Source organism: Neofelis nebulosa, chromosome 12 (genome assembly GCF_028018385.1).
Source record: "Neofelis nebulosa isolate mNeoNeb1 chromosome 12, mNeoNeb1.pri, whole genome shotgun sequence".
NCBI classification, from domain to species: Eukaryota; Metazoa; Chordata; class Mammalia; order Carnivora; family Felidae; genus Neofelis; species Neofelis nebulosa.
In genome coordinates, this window is record NC_080793.1 from 14,157,297 (window position 1) to 14,178,405 (window position 21,109).

General features: G+C 40.2%; 1 protein-coding gene and 1 long non-coding RNA gene across 14 annotated transcripts in view; one reads left to right on the forward strand and one right to left on the reverse strand.

Moving 5' to 3' along the window:
- The window catches only part of LOC131491406 (uncharacterized), a 99,080-nt gene that overhangs the window by 47,260 nt on the left and 30,711 nt on the right, over positions 1–21,109 (reverse strand). The window lies entirely within an intron of this gene.
- Positions 1–21,109, forward strand: part of LOC131491404 (glycosyltransferase 6 domain-containing protein 1-like) — a 37,385-nt gene that overhangs the window by 10,843 nt on the left and 5,433 nt on the right. For 3 of the 8 annotated variants that reach the window (XM_058694306.1, XM_058694307.1, XM_058694305.1), the window contains exons 4-6: positions 2,595–2,639; positions 12,890–13,027; positions 13,460–14,326. In XM_058694306.1, coding sequence (XP_058550289.1) covers positions 2,595–2,639; positions 12,890–13,027; positions 13,460–14,126 — 850 coding nt within the window. In that variant the 3' untranslated portion in view covers positions 14,127–14,326. Of the gene's footprint in view, positions 1–2,594; positions 2,640–12,889; positions 13,028–13,459; positions 14,327–16,052; positions 16,272–21,109 lie in introns of those variants that run through there. The other 5 variants (XM_058694309.1, XM_058694308.1, XM_058694310.1 and 2 more) reach the window with 4 other exon arrangements.

Here is a 21,109-nt window from a genome sequence, read left to right on the forward strand (position 1 = left end):
CTCAACCCTTCTAATCACTAGTACCATTAATCTATTTTTATCTTTACAATTTTGTCATTTTGAGAATGTTTTATAAATGGAATCATACAGTGTATGATCTATTGAGATGAGCTTTTTTTCACTCAGGATAATGCTCTTGAGATCCAACCACCTTGTAGTGTATCTCAATAAATCACTCCTTTTTTATTGCTGTGTAGTATTCTGTAAAGGGACGTACCAAAGTTTGCTTAACCCTTCACCTACTGGGGGACATTTTGGGTGACAATTCTTTTCTTCCAGCACCTGAAAAATATTTTTCCACTTCATTTCGGGTCCATAGTTTCTAATTAAAAACATCCATTTCATTCAAATTATTTTTCCCCTCTAGGTGAATCATTTCTTTCTGCTTCTTTTCAAGATTCTTTTCACCTTTAGCTTTCAGAAAATTGGCTATCATGTGCCTTAGCATGGATTCTTTTTGAAGTACGCTTCACACCCAGCATGGAGTCCAACACGGGGCTTAAACTCATGACCCTGAGATCAAGACCTGACCTGAGGTCAAGAGTCAGATACTTCACTGACTGAGCCATTCAGGCACTCCAGCATGGATTTTTTTATTTTAGGTTTATCCTGTTTGGGGTTCATTCAGCTTCTTGAATCTGTATGTTTACGTCTTTTGCCAAATTTGGGGGCATGTTCAGCCATATTTTTAATTGTTTTTCAGCCCCATTCTCTTTCTTTCCTTCTGGGGTTCCAATTACATGAATGTTAGATCTTTTGTTTTTGTTGCACGTGTCCCCGAGGCTTGTTCTTTTTTTTTTTTTTTCAATTTTTTCTGTTATTCAGATTGAGCGATTTCTGTTATTCAGTCTGCAAGTTCACTGATTCTTTCTCCATCCTCTCCATTCTGCTGTGAAGACTACTTATTGAGTTTTTATTTCAGTGTTATATTTTTAAGTTCTAAAATTTCCATTTGGTTCTTCTTTATATCTTCCATATCTTTAATAAGACTATTTCTTTACTGTGACTTCCTATTTTTTCATACATTTCAAGTGTTTGTAATTGCTCATTGAACCCTGCCTTTGTCAGATATCCTTGTTAGACAATTCTAATATCTGTGTTATCATGGCATCTGTAGATTATCCTTTCTCATTCAAGTTGAGATCTTTTCTTGGACAATTTGGGGGTATTATGAGACTGGATCTTATTTAAATCTTGTGTTTTCATAGGCATCCTCTAACACGGTGCTAGCTGGGAAATAGGGTGGCACCCCTGCATTACTGTCAGTTGAGGGATGAAATTTTAGGTTCTTGACTCTGCCTCCCTTGAAACCCAGTGGGGAAGGGCTCCTTGTTACTAATGAGCAGGGATGGGAGTTTGGGATCCCCATGTGCTCTCCATTGACACAACCACAGGGGGATTGGGTAGTGGTGACTGTTTTAATACCCACTAATCCCCTCTAACTCCACACCAGTGAGGAAGGGACGGAATCCCCATTATGGCCTGGTGAGAGTACACGTCTAGGCTCCCTACTTGGCCTTTGCTGGAAGGATGGAAATAGAGCCACGGATTTTCCTGTGGTATTGGGTTGGAGAACAGTGAGTAGTGTCTACAGATTCTTTGCCTTGCTAGGTTGCCCTATTCCTGGCCCTTTGGCTATTAAGAGCAGCTTTTTCTCAGGGCTTTTTTTTTGTCCGTACCCATTGGCATTTCTGAGTCGCACCTAATCTGAGATACACGTGGCAGAAAACCCAGGGAACCCACTGCCATGTCGGTCCTTGAGTCCCAGTGCACCTACCTGATCTGCTTTCTTCTCTTTGCCTTTCACTCTTTTGTTTACTTCACATATAAAGTCCTGGGTTTTTAGCTATACTTAGTGGTAGGATAGGGAAACTGAGTACCTAGTCCATCTTTCTGGAAGTACAAATCACTTAAAGTTATTCTTATTTTACAAAATATCCCCAACTTATGAAAGAGAAGCCCCCTTATAACCTTGTTAATAGTTAACTTAAAAGCACGACAAAAACTTAGGTGGGTCCTATTTTTAAACGAAAATCAAAGACAAACATCTAGACCCCCTACTCCAACCCCTTTATTTTGACATGTAATAAAGTGTCTATCACATAGTAAGCTACTAATACTTGATAAATGAATTACATAAATCTGTATTTTTGTCTGAATACACATTATTTTTCCTGCTTTGTTAATTTTTAAAATATATCCCCCACTCAAGAACCATACTGTTCCCTGCCTTCCCACCTTTGGCTATGACCTCTTCACCCCACATCTCTTTCCTGAAATAACCCTTATCCTTCCAGACCCAGTTTACATATTTCATCTCCAAGTAGCTTCCCTTAACCCCACATTTAGGTTGGATGCCCCATCTATATGCTCCCATGGAGATCTGTGTTTTCCTATTAGCAGTTACCACTCTGCACTATAATCATCTATTTAATGTTGTCTTTTTGGCTAGTCTATTGGCTTTTAGAGGGCAGGAACTGATCTAAATGTTCACAGTTCTACAACCAGCATCAAACAGTGCATATAATAATTTGCAAATAATTATTTGCTGAGTAAATGGATTACTCTTAACTTGACTTTCTCTTTGTACCCAGGGAAAATGAAAAAGAACTTCGGCTCTCAGACTGGTTTAATCCCAAGTAAGAAAGAATATTCTACACAAACACACACTAATGATAACAACAACAACAACTCAACTTAAATGGGGGAGGATTTTTTTCCATCATCAAATTGTACCTATCCTGGGAGCTTTCCAGGCCTTGGCAGTTTTTAGTTTAAAGTCTTTTATATATAAACCTAGTGTCTATTTATCTAGAATCAGGCAGTTGAGGGTCATAATGAGAAAACTGTTATCTAGTTTAATGTTCCTGGTTTTATTAGGAGAAAGAAAAAAAATCTTTTTAGTAACAGCCCAAAAATGCCATTAATGACTCCTCTTGATTTTGGCATTAATACTTGGGGGAAAATCTCATTCTTTTTTTTTTTTTTTCTTTTTTCTTTTTTGAGGTGGGGGAGGGGCAGAGGGAGAGGGAAAGAGAGAATCTTTATTTTTTTTTTTTAATTTTTTATGTTTATTTATTTTTGAGAGAGAGGGAGAGACAGAGCGTGAGCAGGGGAGGGGCAGAGAGGGAGACACAGAATCCAAAGCCGGCTCCAGGCTCTGAGCTGTCAGCACAGAGCCCGACGTGGGGCTCAAACTCACGAACCGCGAGATCGTGACCTGAGCCGAAGCAGACGCTCAGCTGACTGAGCCACCCAAGCGCTCCAGGGAAAGAGAGAATCTTAAGCAAGCTCCACACCCAGTGTAGAATCCAACACAGAGCTTGACACAGGGCTCAATCCCACAACCCTGGAATCATGACCTGAGCCAAAATCAGGAATTGAATGCTTAACCTAACCAACTAAGCTACCCAGGTACCCCAGAGAATCTTATTCTTTATAATGGCTATCTAGTATTCTATTTTATGGCTACATACCATAATTTATTTAGTCAGTTCCCTATTGGTTTTGAACCATTTGCAGTTTGAAGGCTATTGTAAATAACGTTTTGATGAATATCTTTGTACATATATTTTTGTACACTCTTGTGTGAACTTATCCATATGATAAATTCCTATTGTGGCATCATTAGATTAAGAGATATAGACATTTTAGGAGCACTTGGGTGGCTTAGTTGGGTAAGCATCCAACTGTTGATTTCTGCTCAGGTCGTGATTTCACAGTTTGTGATTCAAGCCCCCTAGTAGACTCTGCACGGATAGTGTGGAACCTGCTTGGGATTCTCTCTCTCCCTCTTTCTCTGCCCCACTCTCTCCCCCCTCCCCTCCCCTCTCTATCTCTCAAAATAAATAAATAAGCTTTAAAAAAAAGATTTAAAAATTTTTAAAAATGAGATGCAGACATTTTAAATTTTTACTCAGGTTGCTAAATTGCCTTTTAATAATTATACCATTTATTTTCTAATCTATAGTGGGGGAATGTTAATTTTATTTGTTTTACAAATTTCCATTTTATTTTAGTTGTAGCAAACATTTTTTATTGGCAAAAGTATTAGTTAAAATATCTCAATTCAATTTGCACTTCCATAATTATTGTTCAATTTGATCATCTTTTATATGTGTTATTTATATTTCATCTTCTGTGAATTCCTTTTTCATATTTATATTTTTTAAATAACCTTAAGTGCACACAATTAGATTCATAACAATCTTTGTGGGGTGCCTGGGTGGCTCAGTTCGTTGGGCATCCGACTTCAGCTCAGGTCATGATCTCACAGGTTCATGAGTTTGAGCCCCGCATGAGACTCTGCGCTGACAGCTCAGAGCCTGGAGTCTGTTTCAGATTCTGTGTCTCCCTCTCTCTCTGTCCCTCCCTGGCTTGTGCTCTGTCTCTCTCTGTCTCAAAAATAAACATTTTTTTAATAATAATTTTTTAAAAAAAATTTTTAATAAAAAATTTAAATAATAATCTTTGCTACATGACTCACTCTCATCATTAGGTTTTTCAAAATCCAGTCATTATTTATTTGTGTGCTTTCTCACTTATTTCTGTTTTCTTTTAAGTTTATTTGTTTTGAGAAAAACAGAGCAAGCAGGGGAGGGGCAGAGAGAGAGAGGGAGAGAGAGAAAACCAAGCAGGCTCCGCACTGTCAGCACAGAGCCCGCCTCGGGGCTCAAACTCAGGAACCATGAGATCATGACCTGAGCCGAAACCAAGAGTCAGATGCTTAACTGACTGAGCCACCCAGGTGCCTCTCTTGCTTATTTTTAACGAAACAAAACCTCAACATTCAATAACTTCAACATCCAGCTATCCACCTCTGTCTTTCCTAGGACCCCCATTCTGTCTCCTCACCCTCTAGCCTTGAAACAACCTCCATCCCGAATCCTGCTTCATCATTCCCTTGCTGTCTCTTGTTTTAATATAAGTGTATATCTTCCATTTGTATTCTGGAACAAGTATATTTTAAAATTATAGCTGTTTGTAATTTTTTAAAGAAGATATAATACCACGTGTAATCTCCAGGGACTCATTTTGACCCTTAATATTAGATTGCTAAGATTCATCCAAATTGCATATGACTGTCATTCATTTTGATGGTGGCGTTACAGTTAACTGTAGAAATATACCACAGTTTGCTCATCCCCTGCCTTATCAGTGGGCACTTGGACTGCGTCTAGGTTTTTGTTATTTTGAGCCTTAAGAGGTAACACTCTTGGGGCGCCTGGGTGGCTCAGTCGGTTGGGCGTCCGACTTCGGCTCAGGTCACGATCTCACGTTCCGTGAGTTCGAGCCCTGCGTCGGGCTCTGGGCTGACAGCTCAGAGCCTGGAGCCTGCTTCAGATTCTGTGTCTCCCTCTCTCTCTGACCCTCCCCCGTTCATGCTCTGTCTCTCTCTGTCTCAAAAATAAAAACAAACATTAAAAAAAAATTTTTTTTTAAAAAAAGAGGTAACACTCTTGTAAGAGGCCTTTCCAAAGAATGTGTTTACGATAGGAGAAAAAAATACGTAGATAAAATAGCTGCCCGATTCTTTCTCTGACCTCATCTTCAACCATTGTGTCCCTCACCCACTCCTCCAATCATACTGGCTCCTTGTTGTTCCTCAGAAACACCAAGCAAGCTCTCACCTCGGGACTTTGCACCTTCTGTGCTCTCTGCACGGACTGCTTACCCTCCAAGCAGCCAAATGGCTCATTCTCCCACTCCCTTCAAACGCTGTTTTATCAGTGAAGTCTTCTCTAGCTACTCCCTTTCTCCCTTACCCAGATTTATTGTTCTCAGTTGCTCTCCCCAACATCTGACATACTGTATATTTGCTTGCTTATTCATTTACTATCTGCCTTTCCCACAAGAGTGTGCCTAGAAAAAAAAAAAAAAAAGCCTAGATATAGTAGGGGTTTGATATTTGTAGAATAGATAAATACGTGAGATCTTCTGTCTAATTGAAGTGATAGCACCTTCATAACAATGTAAAAGTAGTGGTAGAAGGCATTGCACTTTATTATTAAGCATCATATTGGCTTTTAGTTTAAAATGAAATGACCTCTGCATTATGGAGATATGAGGGAAGAAGCTCATTTTTGGTTCTTATTAGGTACAAAAAACTATAAGCTTAAAGTAAATATGTGGGAATAAATGTCTCAGAATAGCCAAGAAAGTGTCAAAAAATAAGAAAGTTAAAAGGATTTTGCCTAGGGGCACCTGTGTGGCTCAGCTGGCTAAATGTCCAACTCTTGATTTCAGCCAAGGTCACGATCTCATGATCATGAGATCGAGCCCCACACTGGGCTCCACACTGGGGGTGGAGTCTGCTTAAGATTCTCTTTCCCCCTCTGCCCCACCCTGCTCATGCTCTGTCTCTCATGCTCTCTCTCTCTCTCTCAAAAATAAAATTTTTAAAAGAGAGGGTTTTGCCTCAAATAGTCAAACATATTTTGACATCATTGTGATCAAATCAACATGGAATAGATCAAAGGAGTAGTAAATCCAGAATTAGGTCACAGTATGTATCAAAGTTGATATATAACAAAAATGGCATCTTAAAAATCAGTGATGGGGCGCCTGGGTGGCGCAGTCGGTTGAGCGTCCGACTTCAGCCAGGTCACGATCTCGCGGTCCGTGGGTTCGAGCCCCGCGTCAGGCTCTGGGCCGATGGCTCGGAGCCTGGAGCCTGTTTCTGATTCTGTGTCTCCCTCTCTCTCTGCCCCTCCCCCGTTCATGCTCTGTCTCTCTCTGTCCCAAAAATAAAAAAAAATAAAAAACGTTGAAAAAAAATAAAAAAAAAATTAAAAAAAATCAGTGAGAAAAGGACAGATTAGTTCATAAATTATACTGACACTATTGGTGATCTAAGCGGAGGCAAAATGGGGCATTAATCCTATGGCATAAAGATAAATTCCTGATAGACTACAGATTTAAGTGTAAAAAATAAAGCAATAAAAAAAATCTTGCTAGAAAATCAATAAGACAGGGGCGCCTGAGTGGCTCAGTCGGTTAAGCGTCCGACTTCGGCTCAGGTCATGATCTCGTGGTCCGTGAGTTCGAGCCCCGCGTTGGGCTCTGTGCTGACTGCTCAGAGCCTGGAGCCTGTTTCAGATTCTGTGTCTCCCTCTCTCTCTGACCCTCCCCCATTCATGCTCTGTCTCTCTCTGTCTCAAAAATAAATAAACGTTAAAAAAAGATTACGAAAAAAAAGAAAATCAGTAAGACAACATGTAAAGTCTAGGTAAGAAGGAAATCCTCTTAATCCATGCTGAAAACCTACCACCTATTTAAAAAGATGTATTTCACTATATACAAATTTTAAACTTTTATTTGGTTTAAAAACAAATTAACAATTCAATAGAAAAACATGAAACTCACATTAGAGGGAGCCAACGTGTATAAGAAAAGATACTCAAGTTCACTAGAAATTAGAGAAATGTAAAATAATGTAGTAATGAGCTACTGGAATCTTTTTAAAGCCATAATCTAATAGTATAGGGAAAATGCTGGTGGGAAGGTGAAGTATTTCAGCCTTTTAAAAAATAATTGGGTGAAAACTATGAAAGATGAACACATGGAGGTTCCTGGGTGGCTCAGTCAGTTAAGTGTCTGACTCTTGATTTCGGCTCAGGTCATGATCTTGCAGTTTGTGAGTTAGAGCCCCACATCAGGCTCTGCACTGTCACTGTGGAGCCTGCTTGGGATTCTCTCTCTCTCCCTTTCTTTCTGCCCCTCCCTGCTCACACGTGTGCACGCACTCTCTGTTTAAAAAAAAATTTTTTTTAATGAACATACATACACAGCAATCCTATTCCTGGGACTAGCCATTAAAAATAACAGCAACAAGGGGAGAGTGGGTGGCTCAGTCGGTCGAGCATCCGACTTCAGCTCAGGTCATGATCCCACGGTTCGTGGGTTCAAGCCCCGCATTGGGCTCTGTGCTGACAGCTCAGAGCCTGCAGCCCGCTTCTGATTCTGTGTCTCCCTCTCTGTACCTCCCCTTCCCATGCTCTGTCTCTCTCTCTCTCTCTCTCTCAAGAATAAATAAACATTAAAAAAATTTTTTAAAGATAATAGCAACAATACCTAAGGACATAAGATTAAGGTTTGTTGCATCAGTTTTTATAATGACAGAAAATTCCAGGAATAAAATGTATACCTAGTCATAAGAAAATGGCTAAACAAACTGTCCACACCTTGGAATATTATGCAGCCATTACAAAGAGTGAATAAGAACCAGTCCAGATAACCTGGAAGGATTTCCACAAGGTCGTGATGAGTAGAAAGACAAGCTGCAGGAAAGTATGTGTTATCTCATCATAATAAACAAGATTAAAAAAAATTCATTTACTTATTTTTGAGAGAGGGAAAGAGAGAATGCGTGCATGAGCGAGGGAGGAGCAGAGAGAGGGAAAGAGAGAACCCCAAGCAGGCTCCATGCTGTTAGCCCAGAGCCTGACTCTGGGCTCGATCTCACCAACCGTGAGATTATGACCTGAGCCAAAATCGCAAATTGGACGCTCAACCTATTGAGCCACCCAGGCGCTCCAAAATAAACAAGATTTTTAAAGCCTGCATCTGTGTGTGTACTTATGTATGTGTGCATATTGTACACATGTTATCTATACAATTGGATATGAATATGGAGGGAAAAAGAAAAGAGCACGGATGAGGCTGCAAATATGGCAGGCCAGCAGCTAGGAAGAGGAAAGTGGAAAGCCACATGACGTGGTGCAGGGGTAGATGTGGGAAACATACACCCTGGAAATGCTCTAGTACTCTCATGGTTCTGTCTGCTTATGGTATATTTATCTCTGCTATATCACTTTAGCTTCTTACACTTTTTAGACTCATGCGCAGTTCCTTAAAACTGTATATAGGTCAATATAGCCTTGGTTTACAGGAAGAGTCCCCACCCTCTCTCTCCAGATCTATTTTTCGAACAAATTATAACCTCCCATATTACTGTCATGAATCCCATCTCAGCAAATCTTAGGAACACCTTCTAGCATTGAAATCACTTCTAATTCAGTTTAGCACCTATTCTCTTTTTATTACGAATGTGGATATCTTAGCCCATATATATGATTTCCCTCCTTCGTTAGTATACTTCTTTGTAAGTCACACCTATGATAGTCTACAGTACTATGACACTTGAGCATACTCTCTGTGTACCTTCCTTCTGCAAATTTTCATTGTAAGCAATATACTTATGAGCAGGTCATTTTGTATCCTGTTGAACACCCTCTGCTTGGGCATGGTGAGGTATTTTCTAAGCTCCTCAGATACTGAATCTATCAGGGTATGAGAGGAACAACTCAACTAAGATGAAGTAACTTTAGTGAAGGAATGGTTGGCAGAGATTGGAACAAGGTTAAGAGACCCAACAAAGGACATGGAAGCATCCAGAGGCTTCAACAGTAAGAAGCTCTTATCACCCTTGGCCTAAAGGGACAAGGGAAGGGATGGTGCTCCTGGAGACCAGAGATTTCTGGAACCATGAAAGAGCTGCCCAACAGAAGCTGTAACTGCATATGGACACAGCCACTGGCAAGATCTCAACAAAGCTGGGAGAGAAAAGAGGAAAAGAGACAACTTGTTTTCCTGCCCTCTGATCTTACGTGGGTACCTCCCATTAGCAGAACCCACTGCAAGCCACAGGGCAGGGAACATTGGGTGATCAGTCTGCTCCCAAGGCAGGCCAGGTAGAGAAGGCTAAGGATGGACAGGGGAATTGTAAATGGAGAATAACTAACACAATCCACCTTTTTGACTTAGATGGAGAAGCTCATGTTCCCCAAACACGAGAAACAAAGTCACATCAGCTAGCGGGTATCATCGAGGTGATGGAAATCTAGCTATATTCCCACTTGAAACCTAGATCGTAACATCTTCCATCTCTAGTATTCTTCATGTAAGGTGGCAAAGGGGAGAAAATAATTAACATAGCAGATCACGACTACAGTCCTACCTCTGTAGCTGTTCAGGAGGCTGGCAATAAAAGGAGGCAGTTAATAATCACCATCCCATGGTTTCTTTATCCTCTGCTAATCCCTTTGATGGTCAGAGTTTCCATTTGATAGGGTGACTCAAACCTCCATCCCTGGAGAGTCTGCTTCCCTCAGTGGTCTGACCTTATTGAGTTGCCCCAATTTCCCACTGACCATTATTACTGGAAATGAGGTAGCTGGGGGCACTCCCAGAGAGTCCTCTGCATTCCATATGAAGCCCTGCTTGCCATCCTTGAATAGCCTCATCTTCCTATCTTCTTGGTGATGAAGATCAGTCATGCCAACCAGTACAGTAATGCCATTTTCTGCCTGTTAGCTCAGCAGCATGGGGAACCACAAGTGCTCTGCCATCAGTTTCACAGAACCATGACTTTCTCCCTAGAGCAAAGACTCCTCCCTTGGGAACTGAGAACTCTAAACACACTGGACCCAAAGGCACAACAACAGCAAGCAAACATTCTATAAGTGAATTATTGGATGTAATCGTGAGCAGGGACATCCTCACATCCACCTTGTTTTGTGCACTGTGCATTCTAGCTTTGGAAGGTACAGTATCTCACACCGCTCATTGAGTCAAAGCGGGAATGGCGAACTACTACAGAAAAGTACCTCGGCCTTTTCAGGGAGTTATCTCGGAACTAACACTGAAAATGAGATTTCCCTGGCTAGCCCACTTTCCAGCAGGCCAGGTGCCTCAACACAGAGAGGCACACAGACCAGAGAACTTTGTGGAAGTGGCCAACTGTCACACTACTCTCACCATGAAACGGGTGGCTTAGATGGAGGCAAAGTTATGTGTGATATGAAGGCAACTAATAAGATATTCTACAAGTCAACAAAGCTGGCAGATTTGTAGGCATGAACAGCAAATCCCTACCCAGAACATAAAACGTTCCCCTGAGGGAAAAGTGTTGCCCCTTTCTTTATGGGGTCTAACATAATCAACCAGCCGTCATTTGGCTGGCTGGTTCCCATGGGAAATGGTGTCACCCTGTGGGCTCCAATTGGCCCCTGCTGTTGGCAAGCTGGGTGCTCAGCACTGGCTCTAGCTTGGTCTTAGCAATGGGATGTCCGTGTTACTGAGGCCGTGCATAATCCCCATTGGACTCCAAGTAGCTGGGGCCACTTTATACAGAGACACTAAGTCAGTCACAAGGGAGACCCGGCAAGGGGTCTGACTGACACCGAGAGGGCAGATTATCTTATCCCCCTGATTGCTGAGCATGTCCTTTGCAGAGAATGCCCCCTGGGCAGCATTAACCTTCCAGGTAAAGAGTTTCGTACCTGTAAGAGAAACCTAATGACTCTAAAGCTCTTCTACTCCTTCCTCTTCTGTTTTATCAAATAATTTCTAAACACAAGTTTTTAACTGCCTTCTGCTTTCAGAGACTTTTTCTTTAATTCTAATAGCAAATCTTTAATCTTCAGACCCTTTCACATTCTCAAATAGATACTGATTAGCCTCTGTGATGTGCCTAATTTATAAGCATCATCACTGTGATAAGGGTACATCTGTCCAATATTAAAGTGGAATCTGACACTTTTGAGTCAAATACAAGTGTATGGCCATAAATTCTAAGTATAAGAAGGGTTTAAAAGTAAATATATGAAAAAAAAATAAATGTGTAAGTTTGAAAAATCCTTAAAATAGTAAAAGGGGGTACTTCTCAAGAATTTTGTTATTATTATTAATGTACTATTAAGGGTTGCCAAATTCTACCCTTGTCTGGGTCTAGATTTGTAATTAAAACCTGTCATTACCAAAAGCAAAATGGCTTCACACTTTGTGTTCAATTCCTTCCAAAATGAAGGCCTTAAGTTGCTTTATTTTTATTTTTATTAAAAATTAAAAAAAAAAAACTTTAACGTTTATTTATTTCTGAGAGAGAGAGAGAGCATGAGCAGGGGAGGGGCAGAGGGAGAGCGAGATACAGAATGTGAAGCAGGCTCCAGGCTCTGAGCTGTCAGCACAGAGCCTGATGTGGGTCTCGAACCCACAAACCATGAGATCATGACCTGAGCTGAAGTCGAAAGCTTAACCTACTGAGCCACCCAGGCACCCTGGCCTTAATTTGCTTAAATAGTTTAATGTCCTCCCTCCAACCAAACTGTTTATTATTACTTTTGTTTCTTTATTTTGTTTTTTGGGGGGTTGTTTATTATTCCTAATTCTGCTTCTGCTGTTATTTTGTTATTATTAGAAGCAAATGTAATATCATCTCCCTTTTTGGACTAATCTTATTTTCTTCCAGGTTGCACTGATGGGCCTACAGCATTAGGAAGGATAGAAAGAAGGTACTCTAGGAAAAGAAAAAGGAAGAGAAAGATGAGAAAGGGGTAAAAAGAAAGGAAGACATAAGCAGACAGTAGTGTTTTCTGTTTTAGGCAATAATCAGAGAAATGTTCAGACAATGAGCTGTCGGTTTAAGCTATAGTCAGAGCTCAAGGAAAAAAATCCCTGGGCTCAAAAGGCAAGGTTTTTTTGTGATCTCTACACCCAACATGGGGCTCAAACCTACAACTCCATGCTCTACTGACTGAGCCGGCCATGCGCCCCTCAAAAGGCAGTTTGGTATAATGACCAAAGCACAGATTTGGAAAGCCAACTGGCTGATTATGAATCCTGATTCTGCCATTTATTAGCTGTGTGACACTAAGTAATTTACTCAACCAATCTGCGCCCAAGTTTCTTCATATGAAAAATAGAGATAATGATGGAATTTATATTATAGGACATTGCAAGGATTAAATAAATAGTGTAAAGCACTTAATCACCATGCCTGGCACATAGTTAAGTACTTTATAATGATTGGCTACTATCACTTGGAGAACAACATTTGCTGTCATAATAAGTGGTACTCTCTTAATCATTTTTCTTGTTTGTTCAACAGAAAACGTCCTGATGTGAAAACGACAACTGATTGGTTTGCGCCGATCATCTGGGAAGGAACTTACAACAGACAAGTCCTGGAAAAGCATTACAAAAGGCTGAACATTACCATAGGCTTGGCTGTATTTGCTACTGGAAAGTAGGTGCTACTAACATTCATCCTTTTTTATTTTGGAAACATATGGATAAGCACCCGTGAACTCTCTACATCCAAACAGCCACTCATAATTAACCCTAATCATGATTTCTGGCTGGTCTGCATAATTATTTGTAGTGGTTATTTTCTCCAGCCATGGCTGATTTCTTAACACGACTTGGAATCTTTCTATTAATATCCATTCAGCTCACTTTTCCTTTCTTCTCAATAAATTTTATGGCTTTTCTCTGCCCCCGCTCCCCAAGCTCACTACACCCTCTTTCGCTAACCAACACAGTTAAGCTCTAAATGCAATTTCTACCCACCTACCTACTGGTAGTTCTTTAGCAACAATGTTCTCCTGCATGTTTAAGTGACATGTCTTCTCCTGATGAGTTTTAGCAAAGTGAATGTTTAGTCTTCCGTGTTTCACAGGTTTGTGGATCAGTACCTGGAACAGTTCCTCCAGTCTGCTAATAAGCACTTCATGATTGGCTACAATGTTATCTTTTACATCTTGATGGATGACTTCTCCAAACTACCTCCCATAGAGTTAGGGCCCCTTCGAACATTTAAACTATGTACTGTACTCAAACGACATGTGTGGAAAGACTTCAATTACATATACATGAAAAACTTGGATATGTACATCATAGAACATATCCAACATGAAGTTGACTTTCTCTTCAGTATGACTGTAAACCAGATCTTCAAGAATGACTTTGGGGTGGAAACCCTGGGCGAGTCTGTAGCTCAACTCCATGCATGGTGGTATTTTAGACATGCTGAAAATTTCCCCTATGAGAGAAGACCTAAATCAGCAGCTTTCATCCCTTTTGGAGAGGGAGATTTCTATTACCAGAGTGCAGTTTTTGGTGGCACACCCCATGAGGTTTTAGCCTTCATTAAAGAATATCAAAAAGGAGTTACCAGTGACAACAGAAATGGACTCAAGAGCATATATGAACATTATTTAAACAAATATTTGTTTATCAATAAACCCACTAAGTTCTTATCACCAGAATACAACTGGGATCCAAATTTTAGAACTCCCCCACAAATTAAACATGTGAAGATAGCATGGCATTCAAAGAGCATTTGATGGTTGTATCATTAGGTTTATGGATTAATAAGTGAATCACAATAATTCCTCAACTACAAAACATTAAACGTCTCCGTGTTTTTGGAAACTTACAAAAATGTGCAATCTTCCAAAATAAATTGTTTTTCTCCTTGCAGTTTTAAACCATCTAAATCTATCTAAATTGGAGTAAGAATAAATGGATGTTAATTTAATATTAATGCACAGTGGTGTTATTAGCTACATATTATAAATAATGTGGACATACTTTTGGAGGCACAAAATGAAGAAACACACCAGACTCTCCTGGTTCAGAAAATAAAGATGGATGGATGGATAGATAGATACACGTGTACACACACACACACACACACACACACACACATGCACGCACACACACAATGTCAAAGGGATATATGTAAAGGGAAAAAATATTCATTGACTCGCTCATTAAAAACTCTGTTTTTCAGTGTTGGGAGATACAGTGCTTGTAAGTATTCTCAATTAGCATTTAATCTGTCTAGTATCTGATTGAACTTAGGTGAACTAGAGACATTCTACCAAATACATATCTTACTTTTATGGTTGCAATGATGTTGGGTGCATGGTTTTTAATGCTACAGGAATTTATTTATTTATTTATTTATTTATTTATTTATTTATTTATTTATATTTGAGAGAGAGAGAGCGCGCAAGTGGGGGAGAGGGGCAGAAGGAAAGAGAGAGAGAATCCCAAGCAGGCTCCATGCTCAGCAGAGTCTGATGAGGTGCTTGATCCCACGACCCTGGGATCATGACCTGAGCCGAAATCAGGAGTTAGACACTCAACTAACTGGGCCACCCGGGAGCCCCAGGGACTCTTTTGTAAAGAGCTATCAACTTAACTCCATGGTAAATATATTCTTTTAGCTGCAGTCGGGGATAGAAAAAATGCTAAGATATATATAGAGAGACTATACATTTTATAAAATTTACCTCAAGCAGCCTACGGTCCAGCAGGGGAGATACAACTATAAATATTTCTTTTGGAAATTTAGAAGTGCTAAAACGTAAGGAAGACATGGCCAAACTGCCATAGTGGTTCAAGAAAGGAAGCAACTACCTCAGAAGAACCTTTACTATGCAGTCACATCAACATGCTTCCACAAATGAATGAAGCATTATAGCATAGTTATAATAACTGGAGGTTCTAAAGTCACAATAAGTTATTGTTTTAATCCTTTTTTGTTGGCTAAAAACTAAGGTTTAGTAAGTGTTCCATAAAAGATAAAGATTATTGGCTATTAAAACACTAAAATTGGGGCACCTGGGTGGATCAGTGGTTAAGTGTCCAACTTCCACTCAGGTCATGATCTTGCGGTTCCTAAGTTCGAGCCCCACATCAGGTTCTGTGCTGACAGCTCAGAGCCTGGAGCCTGTTTCAGATTCTGTGTCTCCCTCTCTCTGTCACTTCCCCACTCATGCTGTCTTTCTCTCTCTCAAAATAAATAAACATTAAAAAATATTTTAAAGAACACTAAAATTATAAAGGAATATTTTTAAAGTAATTTTTAAATGTTTATTTTTGAGAGTGAGAAAGTGCACATGCATGAGTAGGGAGGGGCAGAGAGAGAGAGAGAGAGACAGATGATCTAATAGCACAGAGGCCGATGTGGGGTTCCAAACTCACAAACCATGAGATCATGACCTGAGCTGCAGTTGGACACTTAACCGACTGAGCCATCCAGGTGCCCCTGTAAGTAAAATTGGTAACAACTATGGCAGGCAGATGTTACGATGGTCCCCAATAACCCACTTATCCTGGTGTTCCTGTCCACCCCCTACCACCCTTACCTTCAGTATGAGCTGAATATAGTGACTTGCTTCTAACCAACAGAATATGACAAAGGTAATGGACTGTCACTTTCATGATTAGGTTACATAAGATTGTCACCTCTGTCTTACTAGCTGCCTCTATTTATTACTGCCTTTGACTAAGCAAGTTGAAATGGTAGAGAATCCTCACAACAAGGAACTGAGGGCTGTCCTCAGACAATAGCCAGAAAGGAAGTGAGGCAATAGCCAGAACAGTCAGTCCAACAACCCTCAAGGAACTACATGCTGCCAACAACCACGTACATGAGCTTGAAAGATCTTTCCCTAGTTGAGTCTTCAGATGAGACCTTATCTCCGGCCAACACCTTGATTGCAGCCTTGTGAGAGAGCCACAAGTAGAAGCTCCAGCTAAGTCATGCCCAGATTCCTGGACCACAGACATTGAGAGATAATGAACATGTGCTGTTTTAAGTTTGTTACGTTGTTTTAATTTGTTATGGATAAATAGCTAACTCATACAGATTTTGCACTTGAAAGTGGGGTGGTGACATAAAAAAATACCTACAATTGGAGTGGTTTTGGAATTGGGCAGTGGGTGGAAGCCGGAAGGATTTTTTAGAGCATGACAGAGAAAGCCTGAATTGCTTTGAACAGATGGCTGATAGAAATCTGGACTTGGAGGACACTGCCAGGGGCAGCTCAAAAGGAAGTGAGGAACATATTTCTGGAAACTGGAGGAAGGGGGATCTTTGTGACAACACTGCCTACACCAGTTATATGGAAAACAGAATGTGTACCCATGAGCTTGGTGATATAAAGAGATTTCTAAGTTTTCTTCTTGCTGTTTGTAGTAAAATGTGAGAGGAGAGGGGGATTGAGGAAAGAACTATAAAATAAAATGGGCTTCTTTCTTTGAGACTTTTGGACCTAGACAAGAGACATAGACCCACTTTTCCCTGTTATTCACCTCCAAATACAACTAAAAACTCCTGGAAATAATTACAGACAACCATAAGAGGATTCTGAGAGGTAGAGGGAAGATAGCAGATTGGCTAGGGACCTTCGGACTTGAGAAGCAATGCCCCATTCCCTGGGATTTCTTTCCTGTCCCATGTACCTCAGAGTGGGCACTGGAAAGGCACACAGCTCAGAACCACCAAAAGCATAGACAGAAAAAAGCTGTAGGAAAAGCCAGCTTTTTTCTGGCTGAAGGCCCAGGAAAGAGGCAGCTCATCAGAGACTTAGTGGCGAACCCCATCTCCACGCCATATCTGGCCGGCCTACTCTATCTACACCAGCGGCACCCGCAAAGAGCAGGCAGAGAATTCCTCCCAGAAGCACCGAGAGGCCCAGTGTCTCCCGACCCTCCACAGAGCAGTAGAGGGAGACCCATTCCGGCATCTCCTGGCCTCCACCCAGTGAAAGATGACCCCCACCACTACCACCAGAGGCAGAAGGAGGCCCAGGTGCATGCTTCTCTCCCTCAGGGGCACTGACAGAGATAGAATAAGAAGCTTATCAGCACCAGATGACCTAGAGAGAAGGTCCTGGAAAACAACACCCTGTCCCACATGCCCAGCATCCTCCACCCACCACCCGGAGGCACTGGGGAGCCCAGGAAAGCACCTTCCACTCCCTCAGACAATACAGCAGCGATGAGGCAGGCATTGGGTGGCTCGGAGAGCAGGCTCAGGGAAGCACCCACAGCCCCTTAGCCTAGTATCTCCCACACTCCCCTTAGCAGGACCTGCCTGGGGAAGTACCCTCCACCCTACAGACGGCACCTGCACAATCAAGCAGCAGCCCTGATGGTGCCAGGTGAATGAAATGGGCCAGAGCTGGGGCACCCGGGGGGCTCAGTCATTTAAGCGTCTGACTTTTGGTTTCAGCTCAGGTCATGATCTCACGATTTCATGAGTTTGAGCCCTGCATCAGGTTCTATGCTGGCAGTGTGGAGCCTGCTTGGGATTCTCTCTCCCCCTCCCTCTCCCTCTCCCTCTCTGCTCCTGCTCCACTCATACTGTCTCTGTCTCTTTCAAAATAAATAAATAAACTTAAAAAGGGTGTGTGGGGCGGGGGGCAGAACAGCACTATATAGGCTCTGAATTCTATGTTATCATTGGAACCACAGCCCAGAAAAGAAAGCCAGGGACTGTGCACTAAACATAAACAGGGTGACTGCCTGCTGAAATAAAAGACTTAAAGAGGATCCAGGATTTCAAAACTTAATATTCAAAATTTCCAGGATACAAAAAAAAAAAAAAAACAAATTCATACCAAGGACAGGAAAGCCACAACCCAAACGAGAAAAGGTAATCAACTGATGCCAATATAGAGGTAAATCAGATGCTGGAATTATCGGACAAGGATTTTAGAGCAGCCATCATAAAAAATGCTTCAACGGGTGCCTGGCTGGTTCAGTTGGTGGAGCACACGACTCGAGATCTCAGGGTTGGGAGTATGAGCCCTACGTTAGGCACGGAGATCACTTTAACAAAAAAGGCTTCAACAAGCAATTCCAAATTATCTCAAAAGAAATAAAAAAAAATTGGAAAACTTCAGCAAAAATGTTTATTAAATGAATAATATTTAGCAAAAACTATCCGTGGGAGAACACATACCGTGTACTATCATTTATATATCACTTTACAGAATGCAAAGTAACAGTACATACTGCTTAGGGATATATACATATAGGCAAAAATATAAAAATATGATTTGCAAAGACAATCACCAAATTGGTGATTTGGTGATAGAAAGGAAATGCAATCAGAAAGGGACACACAGTATATTTCATTGGTATGTGAAACGTTTTATTTCCTAAGCTTGGTTATCAGTACTAGGGTGTTCATTATAACAGTCTTTACATTTTTATGTGTGAAATATAATTTTAAAAATGACTTTATTGAAAAACTCTGAGTGACCTCTGTCTCCTGTAGTTCAAAAATTTTCACTCAATACGTTAAACAAAGCTTTAGAGCTTCATGTTAATCTTTGCTGTAGCCTTTAAAGCTTTTAAGTTATGAAATCTATTGTCCCTACCAAAGACTATACAAAATGAATATATTTCAAAAAAGAATGAATACATATATATGTATAAATGCATACATATGTATACATATGTATATACGTATATTTATACATATATATGTAAAATCACTATCTATGATAAAATCTAAAACACAACCAGTACCTTAGAAGAAAGATTGTCAACGTTCTATTTCTTTTTTTTTTTAACGTTCTATTTCTTAACTGAGGTAGCAATTTCTATTTAAAAAGAGTAATAAAAGTGACACTCACAAAGTTAGACAAGAAAAAAAAGAGAAAACACAAATATCCAGTGTCATAAATAAGAAGAGAGACATTATTACCAATACAGATATTTCAAATATAATAAAAGGATACCATGAAACAAACATTTCTAATAAATTTGAATATATGGAAGAAATGTAAATTGTTAAAGAAAAATATAAAATTACAAAGGACACAAGAAGAAACAGAAAAATAAAATATCTTAAAGAAATTGAGTAGAGAAGGGAAACGAGTTGTTCCTCAAAAATAACTGGGCCCTGGGAGGAACGTGAAAGGGATTAAGAGTACACTTATATGTACATTGAGTCGTGTACAGAATTGTTGAATCACCATATTGCACACTTGAAACCTATATAACACAGTATGTTCATGATACTGGAATTAAAATTTTAAAAAATATGTAACATTAGAAAAATGGGCCCTTACCTCATACCATTAACAAAAATTAACTCAAAATGGATCAAAAATCTAAATGTAAGAGCTAGGGGCACCTGGGTAGCTCAGTCGGTTAAGCATCTGACTCTTGGTTTCGGCTTAGGTCATGATTTCATGATTCGTGGGTTTGAGCCCCACATCAGGATTTGTGCTGACAGTGTGGAGCCTGCTTGGGATTTTCTCTCTCCCTCTCCCTCTGCCCCTCCCCTGCTTGTGCTCGCTCTCTCAAAGTAAATAAATAAACTAAAAAAAAATAAATAAATGTAAGAACTAAAACTACAAAATTCTTAGAAGAAAACATAGGGACAAATTATGGCCTTGGATTTGGCAATGGTTTTCTATGTATGACATGAAAAACACAAGCAAAAGAAAAAATAAATTGAACTTCACCAAAGTACAAAACTTGTACATCAAAGGACATGATCAAGAAAGTGAAAGGACAACCACAGAATGGGAAAAAAATATTTGCAGATCATTTATCTGTGAAGTCTAGTATCTAGACTTACCTGTATAAAGAATTCTTATGGCTTGGGGCACCTGGGTGGCTTAGTCAGTTGGGCGACCAACTTCAGCTCAGGTCATGATCTCAAGGTTTGTGAGTTCAAGTCCCACATCAGGCTCTGTGCTGACAGCTCAGAGCTTGAAACCTGCTTAGGATTCTCTGTCTCACTTGCTCTCTCTACCCCTCCCCCACTCATGTTCTATCTCTCTCTCTTTCTCTCTCAAAAATAAACAAACATTAAAAAAATTTTTTAAACAATTCTTACAGCTCAAAAAAAAAAAAAAAGACAAACAACCCAATTTAAAAATGGAATGGGTATTTTTCTAAAACTGTATATACAAGTGGCCAACAAGCACATGAAAACATGCTTAATATCATTTGTCATTGAAGAAATGAAATTCCAAACACTGAAATATAAGTTCACACCCACTAGGATGGCTGTAATTTTAAAAGATGGGATAGAATGATTGTCAAAAAGAGTGTGGAGAAGTCAGGACCCTTGTACATTGCTCTGAGAATGTAAAATTGTGCAGCTGCTATGGAAAACATTGTAGCAATTCCTCAAAAAGTTACATATAGAATTACCATATGGCCCAGAAACTCCACTCCTGGGTATATATCCAAAAGAACTGAAAACAGGTGTTCACACAAAAACTTGTACATGAATGTTCATAGCAGCGCTATTCAGAATAGCCAAAAAGTGAAAACAACCCAAATGTCCATCAGTGGATGAACAATAAACGGAATGTGGTTTATGCACACGCGCGCGCGCGCACACACACACACACACACACAATATTTTTCAGCCATTACCGGAATGAAGGACGGATACCTGCTCTAGCATGGATGAACTTGAAAATGTTATGGTAAGTGAAAGAAGCCAGTTACAAAAGACTGCCTATCATACGATTCCATTTACATGAGATGTCCAGAATAGGCA